This window comes from Meriones unguiculatus, chromosome 12 (assembly GCF_030254825.1).
Source record: "Meriones unguiculatus strain TT.TT164.6M chromosome 12, Bangor_MerUng_6.1, whole genome shotgun sequence".
Lineage (NCBI taxonomy): Eukaryota > Metazoa > Chordata > Mammalia > Rodentia > Muridae > Meriones > Meriones unguiculatus.
The window spans coordinates 37,076,745-37,104,578 of record NC_083360.1 but is presented as its reverse complement, the minus strand read 5'-3'; the positions used below and the strand labels follow the sequence as shown (position 1 = coordinate 37,104,578).

The window sequence follows — 27,834 nt, the reverse complement described above, 5'->3', positions numbered from 1 at the left end:
GGAGCACTTTACACCCAAACCGTGAAAGCTGCATTAACTAACCCGAGAGTTACCTATAGGACTTACCCTGGCTACTCTGTGACTAAGAAGGATTTGTTTGCCAGTTTTTACTCCAAATTGTGTCTTCACTTTGCACAAGCCATAGTTGTCTGTTACTTTAGTAACATTAATAGAAACTAAAGACTTCTGTACTATTGATATGTGTTCCTTGATCACCTTTCAGATAGTTGGGAATGTTTAGAAATGAGGTAGCAAAATAGAGAAGGGAAAAAGGAGAGAAAGAAAACAAAAAAAAAGGGAGCAGAAACTGCATTGTAGTGATATATTATTTTTATTGAATACGTATAGTTATTTATATTTTTGTATAGTATATATATTTCCCATAGTAGCAATAGAGATGTAAGTGCTCAATTAAATATTTCAGTTAAAGAACCTATTTAAAATTTCAACTTTAACTAAGCAAATGCATGATAAGTTAGTTCCAGGAATGACACTAAAGTACTGACCTTATCTGGTTTTCTAGAAACTTTTCCTGATAATATTACTGTTTTATTGATAATAAAATATAAAATATTTTAATGTTAATTACTAACATAGAAACAACAATGAAATTTATAAAACAAGAGCATTCGGTCTGATTACTAAAACATTTCTTTGAGGCCTATTAAAACAGCCTGATTAAGATTAAAGATATATATGGATTTTTTAACCTAAAGTATATAAAATAATAAATATCTAGTATTTTGGGCTGCAGTTTGTGTTCAAACTATTAGGAAAAAAATGAGCTAATGTTATAATGCTTTAAGGCATAATATAACTTTGTTATGGCAAATTACATCAGAAAGCTCTGGAATTAGTCATTTCTGTGTAATGGGAAATTGTTTCTATAAAGATTATGGGACCAAACGCAGGAAAAAGCTGCAGCTTGTGCGTTTCTTCCCTTTCAGAGTCTTAGAGCGACACTCCACACTTCGGTGTGGAGGACTTTTGAGGTAAGCTTGAGGAAGACTCTGGTTCCAGACATCCTCAGGCAGCAAGGCCACTCCAGAGAAATGCAAAAAACAACCCCCCACACTTACCCTGTGTTTGCTATGGTGACCCCAACTATACTCAAGGCTAGTTGTCCCGTAAGACTCTACATTAACAAATACAACAGGAGCCTGCAAATATAGCTGTCCATCGTCACTCCACAGAAAACAACGAGAAAGATTGTCCGGGATAGCTTCTCTGGGCTTATTTGAGCTCTGCTGGTGTTGACTCTGGTGGTGGGGAAGCTTCTGCATCTGCAATGCGAAGTAGATAAGACAGAGCTGTGTTTTTAATACATTTAAATGTGTAACACACATATTTCTTCTGCTGCTCCTAAGGATTAGCCTGAAAGCCTACCAAATTGAGCCTGCAATCCTACCTTGCCACACAAATCATAGTGGGGAAACGCAAGACTCAAGCTTTGCCCCTAAAGCAACGTGTTACACCTTTCTGTTCCTGAGTCCTAGCTGCCTGTGAGGCAAAGCTTCTGCTGCCGGTGCACAGGATAGAACTAGGCAGTATGCCTAGAGAGAGGTCTCTCAGCTCACACGGCATACCCAAGTGTGGAGCCCAGGCTTAAACAAAAGACGGGTCACTACAGAGCCACTGGTAAACTACCGGGGAAATCAGTGTTGGTGCTGGCGTTGATTTCTTTCCTTTTTTTTATTTTTTATTTTCAAAGATATGTTTATTCATTACTATGAAGTTTGCTTCTGTGTATCTCTGTGTGTGTGGATGTATGAGTTTATGACTGCAGGTGCCTGGGGAAGCCGATTGGGTCCTTTTGAACTGAAGTTACAGCTAGCCACTGGTAGCTGCCTGATATGGCTGCTGGGACTGAACTTGGCTCTTTGGCCAAAGCACTAAGCATTGACCTCTAAGTCAGCACTTCTCAACCTGTGGGTTTGCCATCCCCATAGGGGTCGTATCTCGGGTATCCTACGTATCAGATATTTACATTATGATTTGCAGTTGCAGCAAATGTACAGCTTTGAAGTTGCAATGGGATTGTTTTGTGGTTGGGGGTCACCAAAGCATGGGAATTGTATTAAAGGGCCACAGCATCATAACGGTTGAGAACCACATCTCTCCAGCTTCACAGATGTGTGTGTGTCGCCAAAACACAAAAAACACAGCAAAGGAGACAAACGAGACAGTGTCAAGCTAACCAGCTTATGTAAAGCAAAAGAAGAAATCGACAAAATAAAAGTACAGCCCACAAAATAGGAAAAAATAAAAAATAAAACAGCTTTTCTGGTGAGGGATTAGTATACAAAATATATAAAGAGCTCAGGAAACTTAACAAAAAAAGGAAACTGCTGTTTTGTTTTTGTTGGTGGTGTGGGGTTTTTTTTTGTTTTTTTTTTTTGTTTTTTTGTTTTTTTTTTTTTTGGTTTGGTTTGGTTTTCTTTTTTTTTAAAGGATAAAGGAGATGGGTCTGGTAGCTCATGTCTCTAATCATAGCCCTTAAATGCCAAAGCAGGAGGATTGACACAAGATTAAGGGCAGCTTTTGAAAAAAAGGAAATTCTAGGCCTCTTTAAGTTACACACTAACACTATGCCTAGCCCACACCCTAAGCCCATACTAAGGGTTTTAGCATGACTTCTACCTGCAGATCTCTTGTGGAGAAACCCCAGGAGATGAGATAAGCCACCTACTTGCCCTCATCACCAGAACACATGCATGTCATGGTGACCCTCACCTGGAGTCTTCTCAGAGTCTTCAGGTGCCCCTGGATCTTGGGGTGTCTCTGTGTCCTGGGTGCTTTCAGACTCTTGTGTGGACTCAGTGGGCGAGGTTGTCTTGGACGTCTTTGGAGTCCTCTTGTCAGAATCAGCTCTCTGCTGCTGTAACCACTCATCCTTATAACCATTGCTGATAAGTTTGGAAAAGTTTGTTGGTGAACCAGTTTTTTGACCAGGCCTTAAAAGGAGATGTGTGCAGAGATTAACTTAAAAGGGAAAACCGGAAGCAGTGTTCAGGAATGTGACTTGTGAGGGGACACTGGTGCTGAGCTCTGCCATCTCCCTCTTCTTTCCCCTCCCCCCCCTCATTTCTCTGTGTGTCTCTCATCTGTCAGTCTCTTTTCCCATTTCAAACATAAAAATGGTCTCAGCACATCCCTTACGCACAAGTGATATCATGCTAAACCCAGTTTCACAAACCTTTTTGTTTTCTTTTTAGCCAACTGTAACTTAAGAACACCGGTACTTCTCGAGGAAGTCCTAGAGAATGCCCCTCCCCCTTACCAACAGTGGATTACTTAGGACAGCTGCTCCTGTCTCATGACCTCTTCCTAGCTTTTCACTCGTTTGCACAGCTCTCCTGTCTCCTGTCACCCGTCACCTGCTTCAGCTTACAGATCCTATCATAATTGACGCTGAAGAGTATCAGGGTGGTAGTACAGACCTTCTAGTCAGGCGGCTGGCAAGCACACCCTTGTCCACTCCCAAGCCACAGGTTTCTGACTTATGAATCACCTTATTAAGGATTTCCCCGACGGGTTCCTCCCCATCTGTCACAATGTCACTAATGTCATTGCTTTCCCCACCAGATGAGAAGCTGTTTGAAGACTCAGTCAGCAACTAATGACGTTTGTTTTCTCCTAAACTAGATTTCTGGCAAATAAAGGGGCACAGAGGCCTTTCAGGATTTCCCTCTTCGGCTGGAAGACCAACAGGTGTCAGCATCTGGAGGAAAAACCCGGCTGAATGCCGAGCCAGAGTGTTTGCACTCAAGATGGAGATCCCTGAGCTCAGGCTTTGGTGATCAGTAAGTTTTAGGACTGAGTATACAAGCAGGGACAAGTAGCCACAAGCCTGCACCACAAACCAGGATGCAGGAGACCAGACATGTGATCAAAGGGGTAAAACTGGTGTTAGGGAAGAAACAAAAGTGCAGCTAAGTTCTCAGGCCAGGCTGGGCAGGGCTCTGTAGGCAAGGCAGGCAGGAGCTGCCATCCGCACAGCTGTCTCTGGATAGGCCTGGGGCAGGTCAGTGGGTGCCACCAGTTCACAGTTGTCAGTTGGGCAAAGGACAGGAAAAAACCAACCCAAACCTCACACAAACAGCATTCATTCTCCTAAGTCAGACACGTACATGGGAGGCAATGACAGTCTGCTCCCGTCAAGGTCTTTGTTGCTAACTGGGGTCCCTGGTTTGGTAGGATTCTTGGAATTAATGGCCGGCAGTTTCACCTGTATGAAGAAATGCAAATCTATGAGTCAGGGCAAAAGAAAGGTCTCCAAGAGCAGCAAAGCTATCAGGACTGGACTTTCAGTATGGTCACAGCCTGTCACCATAAACTAAAATTAAATAATCAATAGCTGAATAATAATTCAACAGGATGGTTTGTAAAAAGGACCACGTGTGCTCTGCATTTAAGTAAAGAGGCCACCTGCTCAGGAGGGGAACAGTCAATGAACGTTGGATATGCCAGATATCCTGAGCGGCCCTGCTGGAGGGAGGGGTCTGCCTGCCATATAAAATAGAAATGCCTGTATGGTGAGGTTCACGTGAGCTTTGTAAGTCACCAAGAACTGGGAAAAAAATAAGCACCCACCATCAAAGGAGTGAATAAATAGCAGTACCTGGTCTGCAAAAGAACATTACCCAAAAATTCAAAGGGGCTGGGTTCTGACACATGGTACCACCGGAAGAGGCAGGCTGAAGAAGGGGAGCAGCTATAGTCGCTAACATGGTGCTGCTGATTTGAGCTTCTAGAAAAGAAAAAGCTCTAAAGACTGGTCCTAGTTAGGGCTTTGACCAAAAGCAACGTTTTACAATTCTCAGGTCACAGTCCATCCCTGAGGGACATCAGGACAGGAATTCAAGGCAGGAACCTGGAGGCAGGGACTAAAGCAGAGGCCACAGGGGAAGACTGTCTTCTGCTTGCTCCTTATGGCTTGCCAAGTCCGTATTCTCATACAACTCAGGACTACCTCCCAGGTGTGGCACCACCCACCATGGTCTGGGCCCTTCCACCTCAGCCATTAGTCAAGAAAATGTCTCACAAATTTGCCTACAGGCCAATCAGTTGGAGGCATTGTTTTTTGTTTTTTGTTTTTGTTTTCTTCTTCTTCTTCTTCTTTTTCTTTCTTTCTTTTTTGGGGGACAGTTGTTTTGTTTTGCTTCTTGAGACAGTGTTTCTCTGTGCAGCTCTGGCTGTCCTGGACTCCCTTTGTAGACCGAGCTGGCCTGAAATTCACAGGGATCCTCCTGCCTCTGCCCCTTGAGTGCTGGGATTAAAGGTGAGTGCCACCACACCCAGCAGGAAGCATTTTCTTAATTGATGTTCCTTCTTTCAGACAACCCTAGCTTGAATCAAGCTAACAAATGCCTAACAGGTACAAGACTTAAAAGAGATTCAGTGACTGCTGGAAATGAGAACTAGGAGGGACTGGTGACAGTGGGGCTGAGAAATCTTAGAGGTGACAGACCCGTTCTGTTCCTCACCATCTATGGTGTTTACATGAGGCCTGCATTGTCAAAACATGTAGATCAGTACTGTATAACAAGTGAACTGTGTTCTGTGTAAATGGCCTTTAGTGAAAAATGAAAAGATTTCCCCAGTCACCCTGTAGAACACTGACACACCTAGCCTAAGGACACGTCAGTGTCTACAACAGGCTGAGTGACAGCCAGGGCAGAAGCAGAGCATTCAATAGGTAGTCCATCTTTTCCTAGGGTGGAGAAGGCAGGTCTCTGAGAGGCAGAAGAACCTGTGGCAGTGGGACAGACAGACAGAAAGACAGACAGACAGGGTTTAATGCCAAAGTCTAGGACGACAGCCAAGTGCTGAAATGATTTTCACATTAGAGTCCCTACTCTGCCTGTGTCCAAAGGTTTTGTAAGACTTGAGAAGAGGATAACTCCCCTAGTTCAGCAGAAAAGACACTTACAGGGCCCTCCCTAATGAAACTCTTCTTGAGTTACGTAACACTTGAGCTAGTGCACTGTCGGTCGGTGTCCATAATTCCGCCTTCCTCCTTCCTTAGCACTGAGAAGTGGAGGACAGGACAGCTTCAGGCATTTGCTGCAGTCAGCAGAAGCCTGTGTGAGTGATTACTACATGAATAACTCAGTCAGATTTTACAGTGGGGCAGCATCTTGCATTTTAAATTTTCTCAAGCTGTGTGCTAGAACCGTGGTTAACAGACAAGCCTTCCACTCATTGCTCAAAGTCCAGCTGCATACCGTCAGCCACTTACTTATCATCAGGAAACAGGCCCGGTCCTTAGTAGAGTCCTTTAGCAGTACTCAATATGAGTGACCCAAAGCCTGAATCATAGTTGGACACTGGGATAGCGTGAAGAGCAAACACTGGAGCCAGCTGGTGCTATCTCTGTCTTCAACTACCAAGTCCCCAAATGAACAGAGGGCATCCTTTTTCCCCTGAGACACTGAGAAGCTAGGTCTAGCATGTACAAGACACACTGGTCCCTTTGCTGTTCAAACGACAGTGGTGCTGGCTCTTGTTCTCAGTCTCAAAGCACCACTGCTATTTTAAATAGGAATGTCATCACTCACAAATCCTGATGTCTCAAGTGCTAGAATTCATTTCAGACCTGGGGGCTAGCAGGGATGTAGAGCCCTTGGCAGTGGGCTGACTGTGCTCCCATGGGCCACAGGAAGAGTACAGGTGGAGAGACCCCAACCTTTCTGCCGTTCATGGCTTGCTTCAGTTGCTCAGACAGGTCAAGTCCTTTGAAAAGGCTTCACTTTGCAGGTAGGTTAAGACCTTACTGACAAAACACCCAGGGGTGTCTCTGTGAAGAAGAAGAAGGTTCTTCATTTTTCCTTCCGTTATTATCATCAAGGAGCACTGTGGGCAATTTGGACTTAAGTAAATGGAACTATCCAGAAGCAGGATATTAAGCACATACAAACACATCCTTGCTCTGCACCAGATACAATGTGTCAGGCCGATTTTCTCCAAGTTAACTGTCAACTGCTTAGATACCAGAGAGTAAAACATGGCCTTACCTATAAGGCCAGCATATACAGGAAGAAAATGAAAAGCAAAACAAAACAACAACAACAGAGTGGCTGCTTGCCTCTTAGGTAGTCTCAAACTTAAAACAGAGCTCAGAGCTTGAGCAGAGTGCTGGGCCAAGGCTGCAAGCCAGCCTACGGCAGCAGCAGCCTGCCCTTAACTATTCGTGGAGTCACAACAGCAAAGCAGAAGACAGTCCCGCACTCGCTAGTCCTGTTACCTTTCTCTTCACATTTTTGAGTTCCTCAGCCTCTCTCTGCCAAACTGTTTTCATGTCAAAGTCAAAGGGGCCTAGTCTGGACTCATAGCTACCATTGGCCTGATCGGGGTTGAATTCTTCATACACCATGTAATCTGGAATGGAGACTGCAGGGACTCTGCAAGGACAGACAGGAACAAGTTAAAGCCTGGCGCCAGGCACCATTTCATGCTCTCCTTTCTTTCTCTTTATTTTTCCCTCCTCCTTCCATCTATCCTCTCTTTCCTTTTTCACTTTCTCCCTATTCTCTCTCCTTTCTCCACCCCCTATTTTTCTCAGCCCTCTGCTTCCCCTCTCTCTTCTCTTTTCCTATCTTTCTTGATGACATAGCTAGGCCCCTCCCTTCTGCTGAGTAAACACATCAGGCCTTTTCGAAGCTAGTCCCCAGGATCCTCAGACCAACAGAAGAAGTCACAGGGTGGTGTACTACAGTATGAGCTTATAAAACAGATGATTATAATTATTTCTTGTAGACTAGCATTTACTACTTGTTCTCTTCCAAGAGATAAGGACCCACTAACATTTAATGTCCAAAATCATCTAAGTTAATAATAACCTGCTGCTGCTCTGTTAGATGGCCAATTTCAATGTGGGTATGTAAGCACACATCTGGTCTTCCCACAATACATAGGAATGTGTCAGCTTCAGGGTCTCGGTCTCCTGTCCTTTCTTGCCTGCTCTTGTGCTTGCTCATGCTCCCTCTCTTGCGCTCTCTCTCTCTCTTTCTCTCTCTCTCTGTCCCTCCCCCTTTCCTCACTGCTACCCTCTCCCCTTTTCCTTTCCTCCCCTGTTTTCTTTTCTGAATTTAGTACAAACCAGGCCACAGAGGAAGACAATGCAGCCAGTCCTGCTGAGACCTGATAGGCTAGGGTCAGATGGAAGGGGAAGAGGACCTCCCCTATCAGTGGAGTTGGAAAGGGCATGGGAGGAGATGAGGGAGGAAGGATGGGACTGGGAAGGGATGAGGGAGGGGGCTACAGCTGGGATACAAAGTGAATAAACTGTGATTAATATAAAAAATAAAAAAATAAAAAACAGGGTCTCACTGTGTAGCCCTGACTGGCCTAGAACTCAATGTGTAAACCAGGCTAGCCTTGACCTCCCAGAGATTCTCCTGCCTCTGCCTCCCGAGTGCTGGGATTAAAGATGTGTGTCACAAGCCTAGCCTACAAGCTACTCATTGTAAAAACGTGGTAGGAGTTTAATATTCTCTTGCCGCAGGCCTATAAAAGCACATGTGCTCTTTTATTTTCATGTGTTAAAAACAAAGCCAATGGCAGCTGCCTGTTACCTCAGCACTAGAGAGACAAAGACAGAGGGATCATGAGCTCGACTGTTTTGCTGCCCAAAACAGTCTGGGATCTGATTAACATAACAATAAAAATAATAACACAACTTGAAATAAAGTACAAAAACAAACAGAAGAAACCAGAATCTTGAAGAAGAAAAAGAAAGAGGAGAAAGAAGAGGAGGAGGAGGAGGAGGAGGAAGAGGAGGAGGAGGAGGAGAAGGAGGAGGAGGAGGAGGAGGAGGAGGAGGAGGAGGAGGAGGAGGAGGAGGAGGAGGAAAGCCTACACAGTGCCTGGGGACAGTCAAAAGACACTGTATAGCAGCATTGAAAGATGCCTGTGTTGGTCTAAGCTTTCAAGAAAAAAAACAAAAACAAACGAACAAAAAATAAAACAAGAGGCAAGTCTTTAAAAAGCAGAAAAACAAATCCTAAAATTATTGTTTATGCTTCCTTCCAAAACAAGAGAGGTGTCTAAGGGCCAAGTTTGCATGGTTACAGGTAACAATTGTTAGACATTGTAACAGGGGAGGGGGCCATGGCGCTGCCCTTCTTCTGTGATCATCTTAGAGATGAGCATGCTGTGCAGTTCTAGTTGTGTGTAGTATCTTTCATCCATAGTGAGAAGAAAGCTTTGGAGCAGGTAACTCTGTGACAGGCAGACACGGGTGGGGAAAAGACTGAAAAACCCAAGGCTACTGACTAATAAGTGGTCAAAAGAACCACACCCTGAGGGGACACTGCTCTGTATTTCCTTGACTCTAGTTTCCTGTCAGAGCACTAGCTAGTACACACAGTAGTGCTCAGGGCTGTAACAGCACCTACTTTCTGACAACAGTAGATAGTTGTCATTTTCCAATTCAAAGTGAGTTTTTTTTTTCCCTAAAATTGTTTTTATTACATTGTTATTTATTTGGGTTCAGCCAAACACATGCCACTGTAAGCCTATGGAGGTCAGAGGACAATTGCAGATGTCAGTTCTTGGTTTCTGCAGTGTGGGTCCTAGGGACCAAACTCAACTTGTCAGCCTGGTCAGCAGGCACCTTTCCCTGCTGAACTATTTTGCTGGCACCAGTATTTTTTATATGTGTATGTATATGATATATATGTATGGATGTAGAGATAGAGATGTAAAGATATAGATGTCCAGATATCTAGAAAGAGACAGACAAAAATGTGGGAGACGTAGAGATACTCACTCACGCTGGTGGGCTGTCGGAGGCTTGCTGTTGTGAATATACCAGTCTGGCAAGGAGTAGGCTACTGGGGAGCCTTTCCTGGAACCAGGAACAACGTGCTTCAACAAATCTCAAGGAAAAAGGGACAGAGTTATGTGGTCCTGCTGTCCTCAGGAAGTGTGGCATTACCAGCACTCCACAGTGGGAGCCATGACATGTTCCCTAGGGTGGCCTCTGCCCAGCCTGAGAGCCGACCATCCTGCTTGGCACTCAGCAGGAGACACTCCTCATGCACCCTGCACCTCTCATACCTCTCCTCTTGAGTGTGCTCAGAGCTCCTGGTCCTGAGCTGGCATCTGTGCCAGTTACCATCGACGTTCCCTCAGTGGTTTATCTTTCCACTTCTGAGGTCACCAGGGACTGCGCACAAGGCTCCCTAGCCATCAGCTACCTCCATCCTCCCCTCCATCTTGGCCTACCACTGTGGGTCTGCCCCACCCCCACTGCTGTTTGCTAGGGAAGCTGCTCCCTCCAGATTCCCAGGTGGGAAACCCTCGGTGGATGTATCAATAACTTTGGAGCCATGCAGGGAGGTACCCAGCACAGGCTCCTTCCCAACTGTCTTTTCACTCCCAGATAACTTTCTTCTTCTCATCCCTCTTCTCCTGTCCACTGTGCCCAAAAGCAGTGATTGGTAAGAACTGCTTTTGCTTGTGTGTTTGTTTGTTTTTTTTTCCAGGTAATTCCAACAGCAAAATAATTCATAATACCCATAGCAACAACAACAACAACAAAATGGGCTGACTTATTCATCTCAGTAAGAAATCTTTCAACTTTCCACTTTAAAGTCCTTCTGCAGTTAAGGTTTTCAGACACACAAAAAGATAGAAAGAACGGTGTGAACTCCTCTACACTGCTAACCCAGGCTCCCCATGCATATCCTGCCTGCCCAACCCTTTTCTTCAGCCCCCATCCCCACTGCTTTTAGCACCATTATAGCACTGTTGAGTGGCGTGTTGCAGGCAGGCTTGTCCCTTCCCTCCATGCCACAGCTGCTGCTCACAAAAGCTGGTCCTCACATAATCACAGCATGGTAAAGACACTGTCACTGCAGTGTCACTGATGACCTCCATCAGATTTGTCTACTCTCTAGAACCAAGAGCAACGAGGTAGATCTAAGAACAAGGCTGCCTTGGTCCAGCCCCTAGCTGAGTCAATCAAGTGGTATGAATGGCCTAGGCTTGGAATGCTCCATCACAGACTTGGCCACTGTTTCACCTGTGACATCCAACATAGGGACAGCGACAGCCAGAGGTGCTGGGTGGTCCAAAGCCTAAAGGAGACATTTGGGATGTAGTCCCTTAACCTTCTGACCAGTGATTTCCATTAAACTTAATATATCTTCCTTGTTACAAAAGTTGCTTTTCATCAAAGAGTATTTATGCCTAACCTCCACAGTGAGCCCAAGTTTCCAAAGGTTTGAACAAGGGATATAGATGCCACAGTTATATTTAATGTGGATAACATTAGGAACAACCCCCCCCCCACACACACACACACCATTCCCGCTCACAAAGTCACTCAGAGATCAGGGCTTACCAGGTCTACCGCCTTGCTTCGCCAGTTTCACATACTCCGAATCTGTTTCTTTTATCCAGTATCTCCGAGCACGGGGCAAGTTCCCATTTGGGGAGTCTCCCAAGTCATTGAGCCCTGGGATCTGGGATGCTGGAGGGGCACCCACAGCCTTTTCAGAGCGCTTCACAGGTACGTGGTAATACCAATCTAGACAGGAGGGAAACCAGCACATTGTTAGGTGGGTACAGGAGGGTGCCTGGTCAGGAAGCCCTCTACTGCCTGCCAGTCTCATCCCTGTGCTTATAACACTGTCAGGGCAGCACATGCCACAGAGCGCAAACAAGAAAGGAACTGTCTGTTCCGGAGCATGTGTGATAAACCAGGACACCACCAGAGTGGCCTAGAAGATGGTTAATTTTCCAGAGCAATTCTAGGAAATATCTCACCCCTGTCTCTCTTCTTCTCTCCTCTCCATCCCTCCCTCATTCTTGACCTCCTTCCCTCTTGCCATCCATACCCTAGAAAAATACTTAGCTGCATTTCTGGTACTGTTGGGAGATGTGGGAAGACACGTAGACTTGAATAAATACCAAATCATTTAAACTGTTATGGGTAAGCCAGATACTGGCCAGGATTTGATCAGCTCTACATATTAAATTACCAATATTTGATCACACACAATCTGATCAAACTGGTTAGTCAATTTTTAGAAGAGCAGAAGGAAGTAGGCCAGGGTGTGGTCTAAAAAGCCTCACTTGTTTAACAGCTGTGTTGAAAGTCAGTACCTGCCTCCCACACCCTTCAGCACACAAACCTGTGTCCCAACGGCAGCCCAGCTGTACACAAACACTGTGCTTTAGGCTACAGTGGGCAGTGGGAAGTAGCAGAGGCCCAGGTGCATGCTGAAACGGGGATTCACTAGGCAAGAGCAATCACCTTTATGTAAGTCCAAGAGTCCAAAGACCTTCCTTGGGAAAGAGTAGGGGGAAATGCTGAGTGTAGATTATATGACTTCTATCCCAGAGAGGGAACTAGGGGACAGCTTGCAGGAAGCAAGGACAGGAGTGTGGACAGCGCAAGCTGTCCCCTCTTCTTCCTCCCCAGGATGGCATAAGCCCTCTGCAGAAAGGGAGAGGAGTTGAATATGACCTGGTGAAATGCAGATACTCCCTAAACCTTGAGCTGATGCCATACATAAACCTTGAGCTGATGCCATACAGGGGGAGACTTGGAACCATCTATAAAACTCCCTGGAGACAGAGCTGGAACTTCTGTCAAGGGACAGAGGGGTTAGCAGAGTCTCAAAGTCCTGAAGTTACCAGTGCTCATGTATGATCACACACACACACACACACACACACAGACATACAGACAGACACACACACACAAAGAGAGAGAGAGACATACACACGCAGAGAGACACACACAGACACATACAGACACACAGAGGCACACATACAGACTCACACATAGACACATACATACAAACATACATACGTATACACACACACACACACACACACACACACGTGAGAGAACCCAGGCATACAAACTGTAGGCACTTTAGGTAAATATTCATTAGAAATCAACCAGATGCCAAAATACAAAGAAGGAAAAAACATCACATCTATGAAAAAGATTCGGAAACAAAGTCTTGGAAAAAGTAAGAAAGAAAACAAACAAAAAACAAATACAAAAATGCAATTTCTGTGACACGGATACCAGCTGTGTTTCAAAGCACTTTCCAGACTCATGGCATTCGGAGTCAAACAGGGTGCCTTGTCCTTTGTGGTGTTGTGGTGTCTGTTTGACTCAACCACAGTGTCAGACTTTATCCAGGTGTTGTTCCAGTTGCTCTTGTGGAGCATTATTTTTAAAGCAAATTGTCACTTAAATCACTTAAATCAGGGGACTTAGAGCAAAGCAAATGACCCTCTGCAACACAATGAGTCTCCTCCACTCGGCTGACTCTTAAGAAAAATGAAGAAGGAAGGAATCCTCTCCCCACCCCATGGACTCTGAACTTGATCTGCATCCTCTGTTCTGCCCCTACTCTCCAACTTGCCCTGCAGACTCTACAATTAATGGGCCCCACAATCAAGCAAGCTGATGTGTAAAAGAGATATGTCTCCATTTACAGGTAGGTGGGCAGCTGATTAGTTACGTCACTCAGAGCCAGGGCACAGGGAAGCAGCAATAAAAAGTACTAGCAACAAACATAGAAGCAAGAAATCCCTGCTCTCTGCAGCCAAATGCTCAGACTGTTAGTTTCTTCTTAGAAATAAAGCTGGACTCATTAGCTAAAAGTGAAAGACGTTTCACCTGGAAACTTTTTAAATGCCTAGAGGATATTTATCAGCTGATCCAACACCATCCATTTTCGAAAACTTGCACAAAGGATTTCAGAGAAACGAAAATCAGAATTCAGTAGCTTTTTGCTCATCAGGCTTAGCTCTGTGTTTTTTTCTTCTACAAGAAAGCCCTTTGGTTCTTGCTTTATTTTTTTCCCTGTGTGTTGATTACTAATTAATCCACAGAGAACGGTGTATCTTCTGCCATCTCATTACTGCAAGCTTTGGAAAGCACTGGACATGCTAACGGTGTCTGTAAGCATGCACACGGGAGCAGCTCAGAGACAGAGGGCCCTGATCAGTGAGGATGAACCACTGCCACCTAGCACACACATGGAGGGGGTGGAAGGAACAAACAGGTATCATGCTAGCTTTTATCGACCTGTGTGACACCAGATCAGCCATGGACTGGCTGCTTTCCTCTGGACAACTTTCCCATTTGATGCTTCATCCTTATTTTTTGAATAAGGTAATAGTCCAGAAGAGACAGTGAACCAAACTATAGATTGTCCCAATTTCTGACCTCCAAACTAGAGGTAATCTCTCTCTCTCACACACACACACATGAGCACAGGCTACCATCTTTAGACTGCACAGCCTCAGAGAAAAAGCCACTTGGCAGGTGTGCTTACTCCAAGGGCAACTTACTTCAAACTCTGCGTGCCTCATTTTCCTGGTCTCTGAAATGTGGTGGTGATGTCTGGTGGGGAGTGTTAGCAGTTCGACTACTTCCTAGGACAAGAAGGCTACAGGGCCTGGGGTGGGATAAGAACTGGCCAGGTCTCCTGAACTGTACACAGCCCACCCCAGCTCTCAGTTGGTTGTCACCAACAACGACATAGGGTAGCATGCATGGAGTATGTGGAGAGGTCACACTTTTCCCCTCTCTGTAGATGAGATTGCTCCGACTGGTCTCTCCCGGCCGAGCCCCAGGCTTCCTTCTCCCTCTGTCTCCAGCCCTTCTCTAGACACATGAAAAGCGATGACAGCAGCAGAAAATGCCTTCCTTCCTTGCCCATTCGGCTTCCTTGCCCAGATCTGGTGTGCACCACCCTTCACTGAAGTCGGATCCAGATACTGAAAGCGGGACACATTCGTCTTGGTCGGAGCCTAAATTAGGAGCAAAAGCCTCAAAAATGAGGCTTTCTCAGTCTGTCGTCTGAGCCAAGGCGCGAGGGATATGAGGGATAACTTGCTGTAAAGTGAATTTCAATGGGCTCCTACCCTCATCAATGAAAGCATGCACTGTTACCTAACGTGGAAACAGCAAAAGCACAGGCACACAGCCTTCCAACTTTCATCACCCACCCCTCTCCTCTAGCCTCACTTACCACAGGGAGCATAGCGGTGAGCGGTGCCCTGGACCTCCTTGCTGGTGTTCCTCATGGCTCTATGAGTAAGCCCGCGTCGCCAAGAGAAAGGCGCTGCTGAGCCCGGGTTCTCGGGCTTTCCGGGCGCTGCCGACCCGCCCGCTGGGAGCAGAGGCTATAAGGGCAAAGTCAGCACGTTCCCGGTTCTGCCCGCCTCCAGCTGACACACCTGCAGGACGCCTCAGGCCCAAGAGCTGGCACATCCGCGGCGGTCACACGGCAGCACCGCGTCCACGCTGGACACTCAGCAGGAGCACATACGACAGTACACACAGTCAGAGCTCATTCAGTGGGTACACCCCAGGAGACCGGGCAAGCGGGTGGACAGCACCCTGCACGTTAAGCGGGGTAAACAGCAAGGGCACGTGCACACAGGGTAGACAGCAAGAGTATATTAAGTGTCCGATAAGTAGGTCCTCACGGGCCGCAGGGGCTTGGCAGGTGGCAGGGTCAATGCGAGGCACTCGGCTCTCCGCGTTTGGGATTTACAGCTCCTGTACCAAGAGCGCTGCCTCCAAGACGGACTCCAAACTCAGAGAGACGCGGAACCACTGCAGCACGCGTCTCCACGGCAACGGCCGAGCGGCCAACCAGAGTGCGCGGCGCTGGGAGCAGAGCCAATGGGAGCAGAGGGTAGGAGCTACCTGTCAACCGCCCTCAGCCTGTGCTTTGCGAGGTGGGGCGGAGTGTGAGGGCGATGTCGTACCAACTGCAGCAGAGACGTCTCCCCTAAGCCCTCCCCTAGACCCCTACAGAAGCCCTAGTAACTCCAATCAAGTTAGCTAGAAACGCTACCACATTTTCCAGGCAAGAGTTAAACAAAAACAAAAACAATCAAAAAAGCTGGCCATGCTGACAGAGGCTTGTAATCCCAGCACCAGGTAAGTCCAGGCAGAGAGGAGAATGAAGAGTTCCAGGTCATCCTGGGCTTCATACTGATTTCTAGATATTTGGCATATGAGTTGCTTGAGTGTATTATAAAGAAACACTGGTACACACTTGGAAAACTCAGAAAACAGACATTTCTGCAAATTAGGTCAATCCTCAGATTATCTCATGAAATATTCTCCATGTCTTAATTTGCGAGGAATATTTTTTTATGATATGTTTTCTAAACCAAAATGTTGTTTTAGAAAGTGCTTTAACCCTGCACCTACTCTTGGTAAAGAGTGCTTGTCCCTTGGGCGGTGTGCTTATCCTGAAGGCTTCACACCGTTCTGGGCAAATGAAGGATGTAACTATTCACTTCCCAGCCCTGCAAGAGTTAAGGACAAATTATTAGAGCTCTAAGAAAATCTGTCGACAACTGGCTGTAAGTACCCGTGGTTTCCTCTTGTTAGATTTTTCTTTAAAATTAAAGACTTTTTGAAATGGTGGGTATTTGACAAGGTGAAACAACTAAAGCTCTGTTTCTGTTACACAAAGGCAGATAATGGACAAGTGGGTGAAGAGACGTGTATGTATGCGTGTGTGTGTGTGTGTGTGTGTGTGTGTGTGTGTGCTTTGCTCCACCCAGCTCTAACTTATGAGAGATCTCAGATATTCAGCTTGCCCAGTCACATAGTCATCAGAACTCTGTCCTGAATGGTATGCTTGCGCCCCTGTTTTTAGATCTTTAGCTTATCACCACACACAAGTACTTCCATTCCTGGAAGTCCCAGCAGCACCTGATCACAGGATCATAAGATCAAGAGGGTTTATTTTTAAACATAGCTGATGGCAGGCGCTAGCACTGTGGTGACTAAAGCATGGCTTTCTGGTTCTTGGCGGTTTAATAGAAGACCTTGGCATGTTCCCAGACTGAAATCACAAGCTGAGTGATGATAAGGGTGCTAACACTTTAAAAGACAGCTTTGCTCTTTGGGCTACTGCTGAAATGAAGGAATTTGCAGGTGCCATATCAGCAAGACTGTAGGCACATACAAATGAAAATGACCCAAGAACATCTCCATGTCTTTATTTCCTAAGCCTCTTCTCATGTGCCTTGGTCACAGAAGGGCTTCAGGCTTCATAAGCACAGGACATCCCTTGTCATGCAATCTCACACCAGGTAGATCTCACTTTGCAGGTCGATATATGTAGACATTTCCTGCTTGTGAGCATTTTGGATAAAGTGTGTGAGTACAAACTCCAAAGTATCAAAGCCCCCTGGCAAAATTTCCTGCCTCACCCACATTGGATGCAGCTGTGGTTTTAAATGACAGGTTGGTCCATCTCTCCAAATCTTCACATCCTTGCTACCAACTAGTCCCCTCCTAGGGAGCTAAAAGCCTGAAAGCAAGCCCCTTCCCAGCCCTTTGCTCTTGCTCCAGGCTCCAGCTCTCCCTTTGTCCAGGCAATGTACAAGAATAGCACATTTTTACAAACCAAGGAGATGTTCTATTCTCATCACTTTATGTTCAGTGATAATTGAACAACTTTAAAGGTCAAATGCTTTCTTTTGACATATATTTATGTAGTGTAACAGTTTTGGTTGTCAACCTTATCAGAAAAACAAAGGCATCTTGTCCATAGCATCATGAGAAACCTGATTTCTATAAGTACTTTCTACAGTGCCCTGCAGGATCTATTGAAGCCTTTTCTCTTAGGTCAAGACTGTTAAGAAAAATGAAATATTTTAGTATTTTTCAACCTTTTGAGGTAGAACTAATAAAAATTTTATATATGTTAAGTTATACAATATGACCTTCAATATATGTGTGCATTATGAAGTGATTACCCTAACCAAATTAATTACCACATTCTTTACCTCACACTCGTCATTTTAGTGTGTGGTGGGAAAGTAACACTTACCTTTTACCATCTCAACAGATTTCAGACAGAATGGTTAGCTACAGTCACATGCTGCATGCTGGCTCCCCATGGTTCACAGTCTGCGAGCACACTCCGGCCATTTGATAGCATCTCAATTCCCTGTTGCCCTCACCCCTCAGCCACTGGTAAACCTCACTCTCCTTTCTGCTTCTGTAAATGTGAGGCTTTGCATGCCACACGGAAAGCCACAGACTATGCTCTGTGCCTTGCTCATTTAACTTAGAAAATTGTCCGCTGGGTTCATTTACATTGCCACAAACAACTTGATTTTCTACTTTCTATGGCCATCTGTGTATATGCCTGTGTGTGTGTGTATTTTTGCAGCCCTGTGATGATGTGATTTCTTTCTCACCTTTTCTTATTCATTCAAGTTTTCTTTTTTTATGTGTGGTAACTGTGAAGCCTACATAAAACATTGCAGTTAAAATGGCCTGTTTTAAGGGGAGAACTTCAATGGCATACAGAACGTGACATCTTTTTACAGTAATGCCATATTTTGCATCTTTTTTTATAATGACCCATGATGACTGTGGTCCCTTTATCCTCTAGCTTGTGTACCGCAGTTACCCTGACTGCACTCCCCTTTCCTAGCGTTTTCACATCCAGAGCTCAGCGCCAAGTGTTTACCAGTGGGTTTTGTGTTTGCATGCTGGCACCTAGCTCCCTGCTATTTAAACTTGAATATTCATTTGTGTTTCTTATAAGGTTGGTCTTATAAGTCATGACCAGTGCTGATAATCCTTTCTGCTTTGTTTCTGACAAAGTGTTTATCGCACTAATTTCTTAAAAAATTTTAAATGTCTTGTGCATTAATATTTTGCCTACTTGTATGTATGTGCAACGCGTACATGCAGAGGCTAGAGCGGTAATTGTCAACCTTCATAATGATGCAACCCTTTAATACATTTCCTCATGTTGTGGTGACCTCCAAAACATAAAATTATTTTTGTTCCTACATCATAATTGTAATTTTGCTGCTGCTAAGAGTCACAATGTAAATATCTGATATGCAGGGTATCTGACATGCAACCCGGAGGTGAGGGTTGCAATCCACAGGTTGAGATGGACTGGGCTAGAAGAAGGTGTTGGATTCCCTGCAACTAGAATCACAGGAAGTTTCTAGCCACCATATGAGTGCTGGGAACTGAACTGAGGTCCTTTGCAAGGGCAGCCGGTGTTCTTAACTGCGGAGCCATCTCTCCAGTCCCTACCTCACTTATTTTTGAAGGACAGATTCTCCAGCTTTGCTTGGGTAACAGCTTTGTTTTCCTTTCAGAATTCCGAGTTCATCATCACCCCTTCTCTAGTTCCTGTTGAGAGTCTGTGGTGCATGACAAGTGTTTTTCTCTTACTGCTTTTAAATTCCTTTGTCTTTCGATGACTTGGTTGCAATACCTCTAGGTTGTATTTTGGGGGTCAATATTACTTGACCTTGAAGAAATCACAAGTCTAAATGTCCCAATTGCTGCCAGGACACAGGACATTACCAATCTATTACCAATAATTACCTAATTATTTAGGTAATTTGTCTGTCCCTCTCTCTTTTCTCCTTTGGAGCTCTCATCACAGGTTTATGTTATAATATAGGCTGTATACAGTTTCCGTGTCTCTGTGATCTTTTGAGCACTCCAACTGATTAATTTCAAATGGACTACCCTTTTTCTTCTTATTCATTTTTCAATTTTAATTTTTATATATTATTATTAGTGTGAGTGAGTGTGAGTGCATATGCCACACTGTGTGTGTAGAGGACAGAGGACAATTTTCTCTTCCCAGCCTGTCAGGCTCCCATGATCTAATTCAGATCATAGTGCTTGCAAAGGCAAGTACTTACACTCACTGAGACGTCTCACTAGGACTCAAATGGGATATCTGTGGCTCGCTGATACTTTCTTCATGTGACTAAATCTGTTGCTGAGTTTCTCTATGGAAAATTCCAGGCTGTAAGTATGAGTTTCCATTAAGGCTTTCTGGTCATTTTTCATTGTGCCTATTTTGTTTAACCTCTTCTTCCTTCTTCTTCTTCTTTTTTGCCTGTGTTGTATGTTTTTTGTTTTTTGGGTTTTTTTGTTGTTGTTGTTGTTTTTCTTTTTGTCTTATTTGGGTTCTCTAGCATTTCACTGAGTTTCTTTAAGCTCATTATTTATATTATTTTTTTTTAACCAAGCAACTTGTAGATCTCAATTTCTTTGGGGTCGTTTATTTTTTTCACATGGTATCATACTTGCTCTGTTCTTTGTCATCCATGTAGACTTGTCCAGTATGCCTCTGATGTAGCAATTTGCACGTTCTCAGTGTTTACTGAGTGTTTACTGATTTCAACTGGAAGACTCTATCCTGTGGCGTCTTCGGGCTGATAGAAATGCATCTAGAGCAAATTTTAGTCAAACAACTTGACTGCTGCTGGGTCTTCAGTTGTATAGCCTGTTGCTAGAGGCTAAGGTATTCCTAGATGGATTAGAATGTCCCTGGCACATTGGTCAGTGGAATTGGCACTGTGGTGAATCAAGTTCAAGGTCTACAGTGGTGCCTTCAAATTCAGTTCTATTGTTTGGTACATGAGCAGACACAGGTCCTACAGGGTATGGAGGGAATTTGGCTGGCTTACAATGAGTCCCTGAATACCTTCTGCCATCACATAGGTACAATTGGGAAAGTTCAAAAACCAATTCAAATGGCTGCCTCAGAGCTGAGAGCTAGGACTAAAGTCAGCATGCCTGCCTGTAGGGGTAAGATTAGGCTCCTGGGTGAAAAGAACACCTGCTCTTGGACCTCAGCTCACAGACTGGAGTAGAGTGTTAGGCATGTGTCATGGGATCTTCCATGGGATCGGGATCAGTGAAACTCTCTCGGGAGATGGGTGGGCATGTCTCTTGCTCTATGTCTAGATAGATGAGATGACACAGATCATTAAAGCATTCTAAAGCTGTGTCAAAGATATGCTTCAAGATCTCTGTTGTTTGGTTGACATGCCTGCCCCAGGCCAATATGATAGATGTATCTGCCCTGCAATCCCTGTGTGGCCAGGACAGTTTCCAGACTGTATAGCTTGGGAAGGGGCCCTTACTTGGTCCCACATGACTTTCACGTTCACTGGTAGAACTGAAAACAGTATATGTGCAATCAAATCTAATCTAAAGTGGGAAGAGTTGTTTCTGGGTCCTTAGCTGGGGTCACAGGAAATAATTCTGCCACTGGGAAGAATGAGTTTTTCTTCTCGCAGTAACTCTCTTCAGCCCCAGGGCTCTACTGCTTTCTCAAAACTTCCCACCCAGACCCCAAAGCTAGTATGAAAGCACCATTATCCATAATGGCCACCAAAATTATGGGTTTTGGGGAAAAAAAGCAGAGGACCTCTTTTTGAGTCATTTTGCTGACATCAGTCCAAAAACTTCACATTTTAAAACAGATATAACTAGAGGCCATTAAATGTTGCGAGTAAAATAATTGTCACCCCAGAGTTGTATGGTTCAAATAAGCAAGGTCACCCTGCCATGCAGCAGTTCCATTTCTAGATATTTGACTAAAGAGTATTATGGTGTGTATGTAGAAACAGGCAGTAACACAATCTGTGTCACTGAAAACTTGTGAACTTGCAAATAAATTGTGAACTGTTAAAAATAATATGGATATATAGCATCAATTTTCAAGTTAGTTATCTACAGAGGAAAATGAGAGGGATGGGACCAGGGTATTTGCTTCTTCTACTGCGTTTCTGGTACCTTTGAGTATTGAAAAGCACAACCAAGCATCCCTATTTTCTGTAACAAAGCAACGGATGCACGGAAGATCTTTACGTTGTTCATTAGGTTTGAAATATGGTACAGTGAGACACTCGGGGCAGCTTATGTGCACACAGCCCTACACGGGTGTGGCAATCTGTTGGCCATTGTGAGGTGTCACAAAGAGTGATGCAATAGTGAATCACTGGACTTCTCCAAATTTGCTCACTCACAGTTCGGTTCTTAGACAAGAAGTATCTATTAGAAAGTGTACATCAAAAAACGCATGCATGGCTTCCTGCTCTTCATAAAACTGGGATGAGAAAGCAAACAGTGAGCCAAATCTGCCGTCCCTTGGGGAAAACACCGAAAACACTGTAACAGCCACCATTAGAAGCAGAAAGCAAGCATCTGCACAGGAGCAATGCTGCCCATTCACAAAAGGACTGCTACAGACTGACCTTGTTCAAGAAGAGCAGCCTTGAAAACCATAGTAATGACACATGCTTGCCTTAAGTGGCAGAATCCCATAGGATAGGTGGAGGAATAAAAAGAATTTTACAAAGCAGAGGCTGACAGCCAAGCTTTCTGGTGTAAAAATATTAATAGAAGAAAAAAGACTAGTCAATTTTTGCAAAATATGGTAGGGCAGTAGTTTTGATTTAATTAAGCCTACCAAAGAGTTGTAACTAATACCTAAAAACATTTTTTTTTTTTTTTAGGAAGTTAAGCCTCATTCACTGTATGGTTTCAAAAAACACTACCTTACGGGAAAGAGATTAGGAACAGTCTCCTCTTGGTTGCTTTTAGCACTGCCTACATCCTGTCCTTGAGCCCTGGCTGTGGCTCAGTATGATTAAGTATGGGGAGTCAAGCTACTTAGGTTCTGTATCCGGGGAATTTAAGTTTCTCTTTGTGAGCCGTGGTTCACAAAGCCCAGTTGACATCACACTTGAAGGTGGATTGGTGAGATTCATTTCCTACACTCTTTGGTCAATGAGCTTGCAATGTAAGTAATCTGTGAACCGGCTGTTCAACATAATATTAAAGGAACACATTTTAAAGAAATGGGGTGTCAACATATAGAGTCCGTCACTTCCAGAGGAGGTCATCCCTCTCAGACCTTCTTTACAACCCTGCCTTTCAGTTGATGGAGTCTAGTCAGAGCCGACAGGTGAAAAGCTGGGTGCCAGCCACATTGTGGAGTGACTTGTGTCACTGCCCTTTCCTAAATTCTGACACAGGGCTGCTTCTGTTGCTTCCGCTTGCCAACTGCAAGCAACAGATGATCCATTACCATCTGGTTTTTCTAACTTTTTTCTTCAAGACAGGATTTCTTCGGGTAACAGCCCTGGCTGTACTGGAACTCTCTTTATAGACCAGGCTGGCCTCAAACTCACAAAGATCCACCTGCCTCTGCCTCCCAAGTGCTGAGATTAAAGGTGTGAGCCACCACGACACCTGGCTGTAGGTTTTTCTAACTCTCTCTCTCTTTCTCTGTATGTGTGTGTGTTTCAAGACAGGATTTCTCTGTGGTAGCCTTGGCTGTCTTGGACTAGCTTTGTGGACCAAGCTGGCCTTGAACTCACAGAGATCCACCTGCCTCTACCTCCCCAAGTGCTGGAATTACAGGTGTGCAACACCGTGCCTGGACTGTTTTTGTTTTTGTTTTAACTCTTAAGGATCAATTTTTAGCTGGCCAACCTGGAAAACTCAAATAACTTTAGCATCCTTTTTTTTTTTTTTTCCCTTCAGTGATTTTTTTTTAAGGTTGAATTTGGGAACTTGGGGTATAGCTGAATAGTAAGACACTTGGCACTTGTAAGAATGGTGAGCTACAACCACATACAACAGCATGATAGTTCACAATTACAGTGCTGAGGAGGGGCACATAGACAAATGGAACTATCATGTATGCCTATTCACAGCCGTACAAAACCAGACGGACCTGATGAGCAGGAACAGAGCTGAGGAGAGACACTTGGAGCGTGGTAGTTTTAAACACAGAGGGCTTGTTTAATAGATTAGGTGTATTTGTCTTTGGACCACAGTAAAAAGCCAGAGGCTCAGAGACTAACAAGGATGTTGATTTTTCTCACAGTGTGGAAGCTGAGGAAGCTCAGTCAAGGTCCCAGGTGACTATGGCTCAGGTAGAGGCTCTCTGTCTGTCTTGAAGACAGCCACCTTCTGACCATGTCCAGATGGATGTGGACAGCAGCCTGGTCTCTTCCACTCACATAAGGACTACCACCAACCCTGTCAGTGTGGGGACCAGTCTGGTGGCCCAATTGAACCTTGGTCATTTGTCATTTAGTCGATTTTTGACTTCTAGAAAATCCTTGTTTGCTTACAACTATTTAAAGACCATAAATAGGAACCAATGGCATCACAGTCACATGTGTGTGAAGGAAGAATGTGAGTGAAAATTACTGTCTATCAGTTTCAACTACCACAGTTCAGAAATGAAAAAAGCTCATGGAATTAATCTAGAGAAACCGGGAGTGAGACAAATCAAGTCTGTTGTCTCGGGTGTACTGACTAGTTTAAAGTCCAAGTTAAAAGTTAAAAGCAATGGATTACACTGTTAAATTCCTAACATTCTTCGTCCTTTGTAGGTTAACTCGATCATGGAAGATTATGCTGAGCGCAGTGTTTACAACTTTTCTTTTTTTTGGTAAGTCTTAGCAGCAATGATCTCTAAACTGATTCATAGACTGTGTGGCAAGAGAGAGCTTGGTGCAGTGACTCATGTTTGACATGTTGGAAGTTATCTGCACATTCTTCAAGCTTCTTTCCCCCTTTCATGTCCCACTCTAAAAGTAAGATAGGCTTCTTCTTAGATAACATGAAAAATCACCTTTCTGTAAGCATTACAGTTTATTTTTATGTAAAATAGATTTTTTTAATACAATGTATTCTGCTTGCAGGTTCCCCTCCCCCAACCCCTCTGAGCCCCTCCCTACTTCCCATCTCTTCTGAATCCACACACTGTCCTTCTCTGGTTAGAAAACAAACAGGCATCTAAAGGATAACAATAAAATAAAATAGTATAAAAAAAGCAAAACAAACTGGAATAGGACAAAACAAACCAACAAAAAAAAGACAAAGAAAAAGCTTGAGAAACATACAGATTTGGAGACATGTTCATACATAGAAGTCTCACAAAACCAGAAGCCATAATATATACGTAAAGGAACACAGAAGTTGCACGGAGGTTAAGAATCCCTAATATGGAGCCAGCAAGCTGGCTCAGGTGGTAAAGGCTTCTTCTGCCAAGCCTGACAATCTGAGTTTGGGCTTTGGACACACAAAGTAGAAGAGAACTATTGCCATCAAGTTATCTTCTGACTTTTACCTACATGCTGAGGTACATGCACATTCAACCCTAAGCATACATAGATGATGGACAGACAGATAGATACATATATACATAGATGACAGATTGATAGATAAAAGGACAGATAGAGAGGAGAGATAGAGGATGGATAGATAGATAGATAGATAGATAGATAGATAGATAGATAGATAGATGTGAAAAGGAAAGAATCCTGTAGAAACATCCAATATTTTACCTTTTCTAAATTTGAGTGACTCAGCTTGGAGATTTTTTCAATTTTTAAAAGCTTTTATTCATATATTATATGCAACAATATGTTTCATCACGGTCTTTTAACATAGGCACATAATATTTTAGTTCTATTATTTTACATTTCTATTATTTTGAGAATTTTATAAATATATAATGAAACGTGGCCCTGTTTTTCTCCCATTTTCCCCCTCCAGTTGCCTCGTGCTGCACTCCCAACTTTATAATTTATTTTTTGAAAACCACTAAGTCCAGTTTGTGCTGCCCATCTGCAAATAGGTGTGGACCCATCCTGCCACAGACGCATGGGAAGCCTGCCAGCCCTGCCTCCTCAAAACAGAATGATTCTCCTCCCCAGAAACTATCCACTACCAGTAGTTCTCTGTGGAGCCTGCACATCCTCTACCCCATCTAGGCCAGAGTTTTGGCTGTCTTTGTCTTGCATAGGTCTTGTCCATGTACTCACAACTGCTGCGCGTTCATGACTGTAACAGTCATGTCCAGAAGACACATTTCACAGCACTCCTTCCCATCCTACAGCTCTTTCATTCTACCTCCTCTTCTTTGACGTTCCCTGAACCTTTGTGGTAAGTGGGATTTACATAGATACCCCATTATGGCTGATCACTGGGTCTCTTGTTCTCAGCACTTTGATCAGTTATCTGTTTCTCCATTGACTGCTGCTGACTGAAAAAAAAAAAAAAAAAAAAAAAACACACACAAAAATCTCTCTGACCATGGTTGAAAGTAGCCCGGTCTATTTAGAAGGCATTTTGGCAGCATGACTATTTAGCAAGATAACAATAACACCTCATACCCTAAAGCCCACAACCTCCCCAGCCACAGGCTTTTGACCAAGATTATAGTAACACACACACACACACACACACACACACACACACACACACAATACCTTTCTGTGGATCAGGTCTCAAATCCAGTGAGAAAGTGGTTAGTTAACTCATAGCTGTCATGCCACTGTTGCTCTTGTAGACACGTCTTTCCTGGCAAGTCAGTATTTCATGTTCTCAATGTTCCCTCCAGGGGCAGGCTTCCAACGACCTAACTACTAATAAGCCAAGCCACTTCAACATTTGACCACCTCTTAGTAGTGCAAAAGTTGAAGACCAAGCCTTTGACACATGAGCCTTTAGGGGATACACTTGCATAACTATGGCATCATCTTTGACCACACACATTTGAGTCTTTATAATAGATATAAACAGTTTCTTTGCACTTCCTGATTTCAAGCTGGGGAACTTGTCAACACATGGGCTGGCTCGGCCTTAAACACTGATGCATACCTATCTCAGAAGAATCAACCCGGCCATTGTTTCTTTGTTCTCTACTGGGTCAAAGTGATAAACAGTGTCATTAGGTGTACCCCTAATGCTAGGCAACCACTTTCTTTATCGAGGTACCCCAGCTATCCACTGCCCCTAAAAGGAAACTTTTTGTCCCCAAGTCAGTAACTTCCTATTCTTTTCCTCCTCCACAAGTCTGCATCCTGCCTCTTTACCTAGCTCAAATATGTGACAAAAATGGCAATTTTCCGTATGTTTGCATTTATCAATCCTAATGTCTGAAGGTCATCTTTGCTGTAGAGTGTATAAGCCTGTTGTTCATTTCTGTGGCTCAACCATATTGCCTTGTGAGTATATATATACCACATTTTAAAATTCATTTGTCTGTTGACAGACACTTGGGCTATTTTATACATTTTGGGTCCTAGGGTTAGGGCAGCTATGAACATGTGCACGTGTGTTTGTTTAAACATCCATTTTAGACTCTGTTTTAGCAAATACGGACTAGTGGAGCTCTACCAGGAAAGACATGCTGACGGTTTTCCCGTAGTAGGCACCCCTCTGTCCATTCCGCCAGCAGTGTGTGGGGAGTCTGCCTTTCTCTATGTTGTCACCATCCCTTTTCATTTCCCTAATTTAATTATAGTCATGGTCGTAGTTACAGAATGGTCACTGTGCTTTTGATATGCATTTTCCCTGTGACTAATTTGCATAGGTTTATAGGCTGTGGACTTGTGTTGTCTGGGGCCTTGTCAATTTGTCTTTTGTTCATTTTTACTGTATTTGTCCATCTCAGGCATTTGGTTTTAATATGCCTTCTTCATTGTGAACACTGTCTTTTCATTTTTCACTTTACATTCTGGTTCATAAATGTCTATAATTTTGATGACGTTTTGGTGCAGAGAATGGATCCAGATTCATTCTTTTGCACCTTAGTATCCAGTTGTGCCAGCACCATTTGCTGAAGCAATAATTCTCCCACAAGGATATTTTTAATAGTCTTGGCATCCTGACAAAAGTTCAATTGGCCATAGATGCCTGTCTAAGTTTTTCACGTTGGCCTAGAAGCTTGATGTAATGCCAGTGTCTTTGAATCGATAGGTAGCTTTGGAAAGCATTACCATTTTAAAAATAATAAATGATCTAATTAATGATCATAAGTTTATGGATTGTCTTTTTATTCACATAGTTTTTCAATTTCTTTTAGCAGTATGTGTGTGTGTGTGTGTGTGTGTGTGTGTGTGTGTGTGTGTGTGTGTTGGTTTTTCCAGTGCCATCTACCCAAAGCCATACATATGTTAAGCAAGCCATCTTTCACTGTGCTACATCTCTGGGCCCACGGAGGCCAGAAAATAGCA

The 27,834-nt window shown here is 44.0% G+C and overlaps 2 protein-coding genes across 3 annotated transcripts in view; one reads left to right on the top strand and one right to left on the bottom strand.

Moving 5' to 3' along the window:
• Positions 1–312: 312 nt before the first annotated feature.
• C12H7orf57 (chromosome 12 C7orf57 homolog) lies at positions 313–15,598 on the bottom strand. 2 transcript variants are annotated; one of them, XM_060365660.1, is made up of 7 exons: positions 15,012–15,598; positions 11,351–11,536; positions 9,773–9,881; positions 7,247–7,403; positions 4,131–4,228; positions 2,734–2,906; positions 313–1,283 (listed from the first exon to the last, which is right to left on the bottom strand). In XM_060365660.1, the coding sequence occupies exons 1-7, from the start codon at positions 15,064–15,066 to the stop codon at positions 1,234–1,236; spliced, it is 828 nt and encodes a 275-aa protein (XP_060221643.1). In that variant the 5' UTR covers positions 15,067–15,598; the 3' UTR covers positions 313–1,233. The 2 variants fall into 2 exon arrangements, with proteins under 2 accessions (XP_060221643.1, XP_021506702.1); XM_021651027.2 differs by having other exon boundaries at positions 2,734–2,954; positions 15,012–15,594.
• A 153-nt stretch (positions 15,599–15,751) lies between these two features.
• The window catches only part of Sun3 (Sad1 and UNC84 domain containing 3), a 28,175-nt gene continuing 16,092 nt past the window's right edge, over positions 15,752–27,834 (top strand). Inside the window, exons 1-2 of the mRNA XM_021651028.2 lie at positions 15,752–15,931; positions 24,202–24,260. Coding sequence (XP_021506703.2) covers positions 15,900–15,931; positions 24,202–24,260 — 91 coding nt within the window. The 5' untranslated portion in view covers positions 15,752–15,899. The remainder of the gene's footprint in view (positions 15,932–24,201; positions 24,261–27,834) is intronic.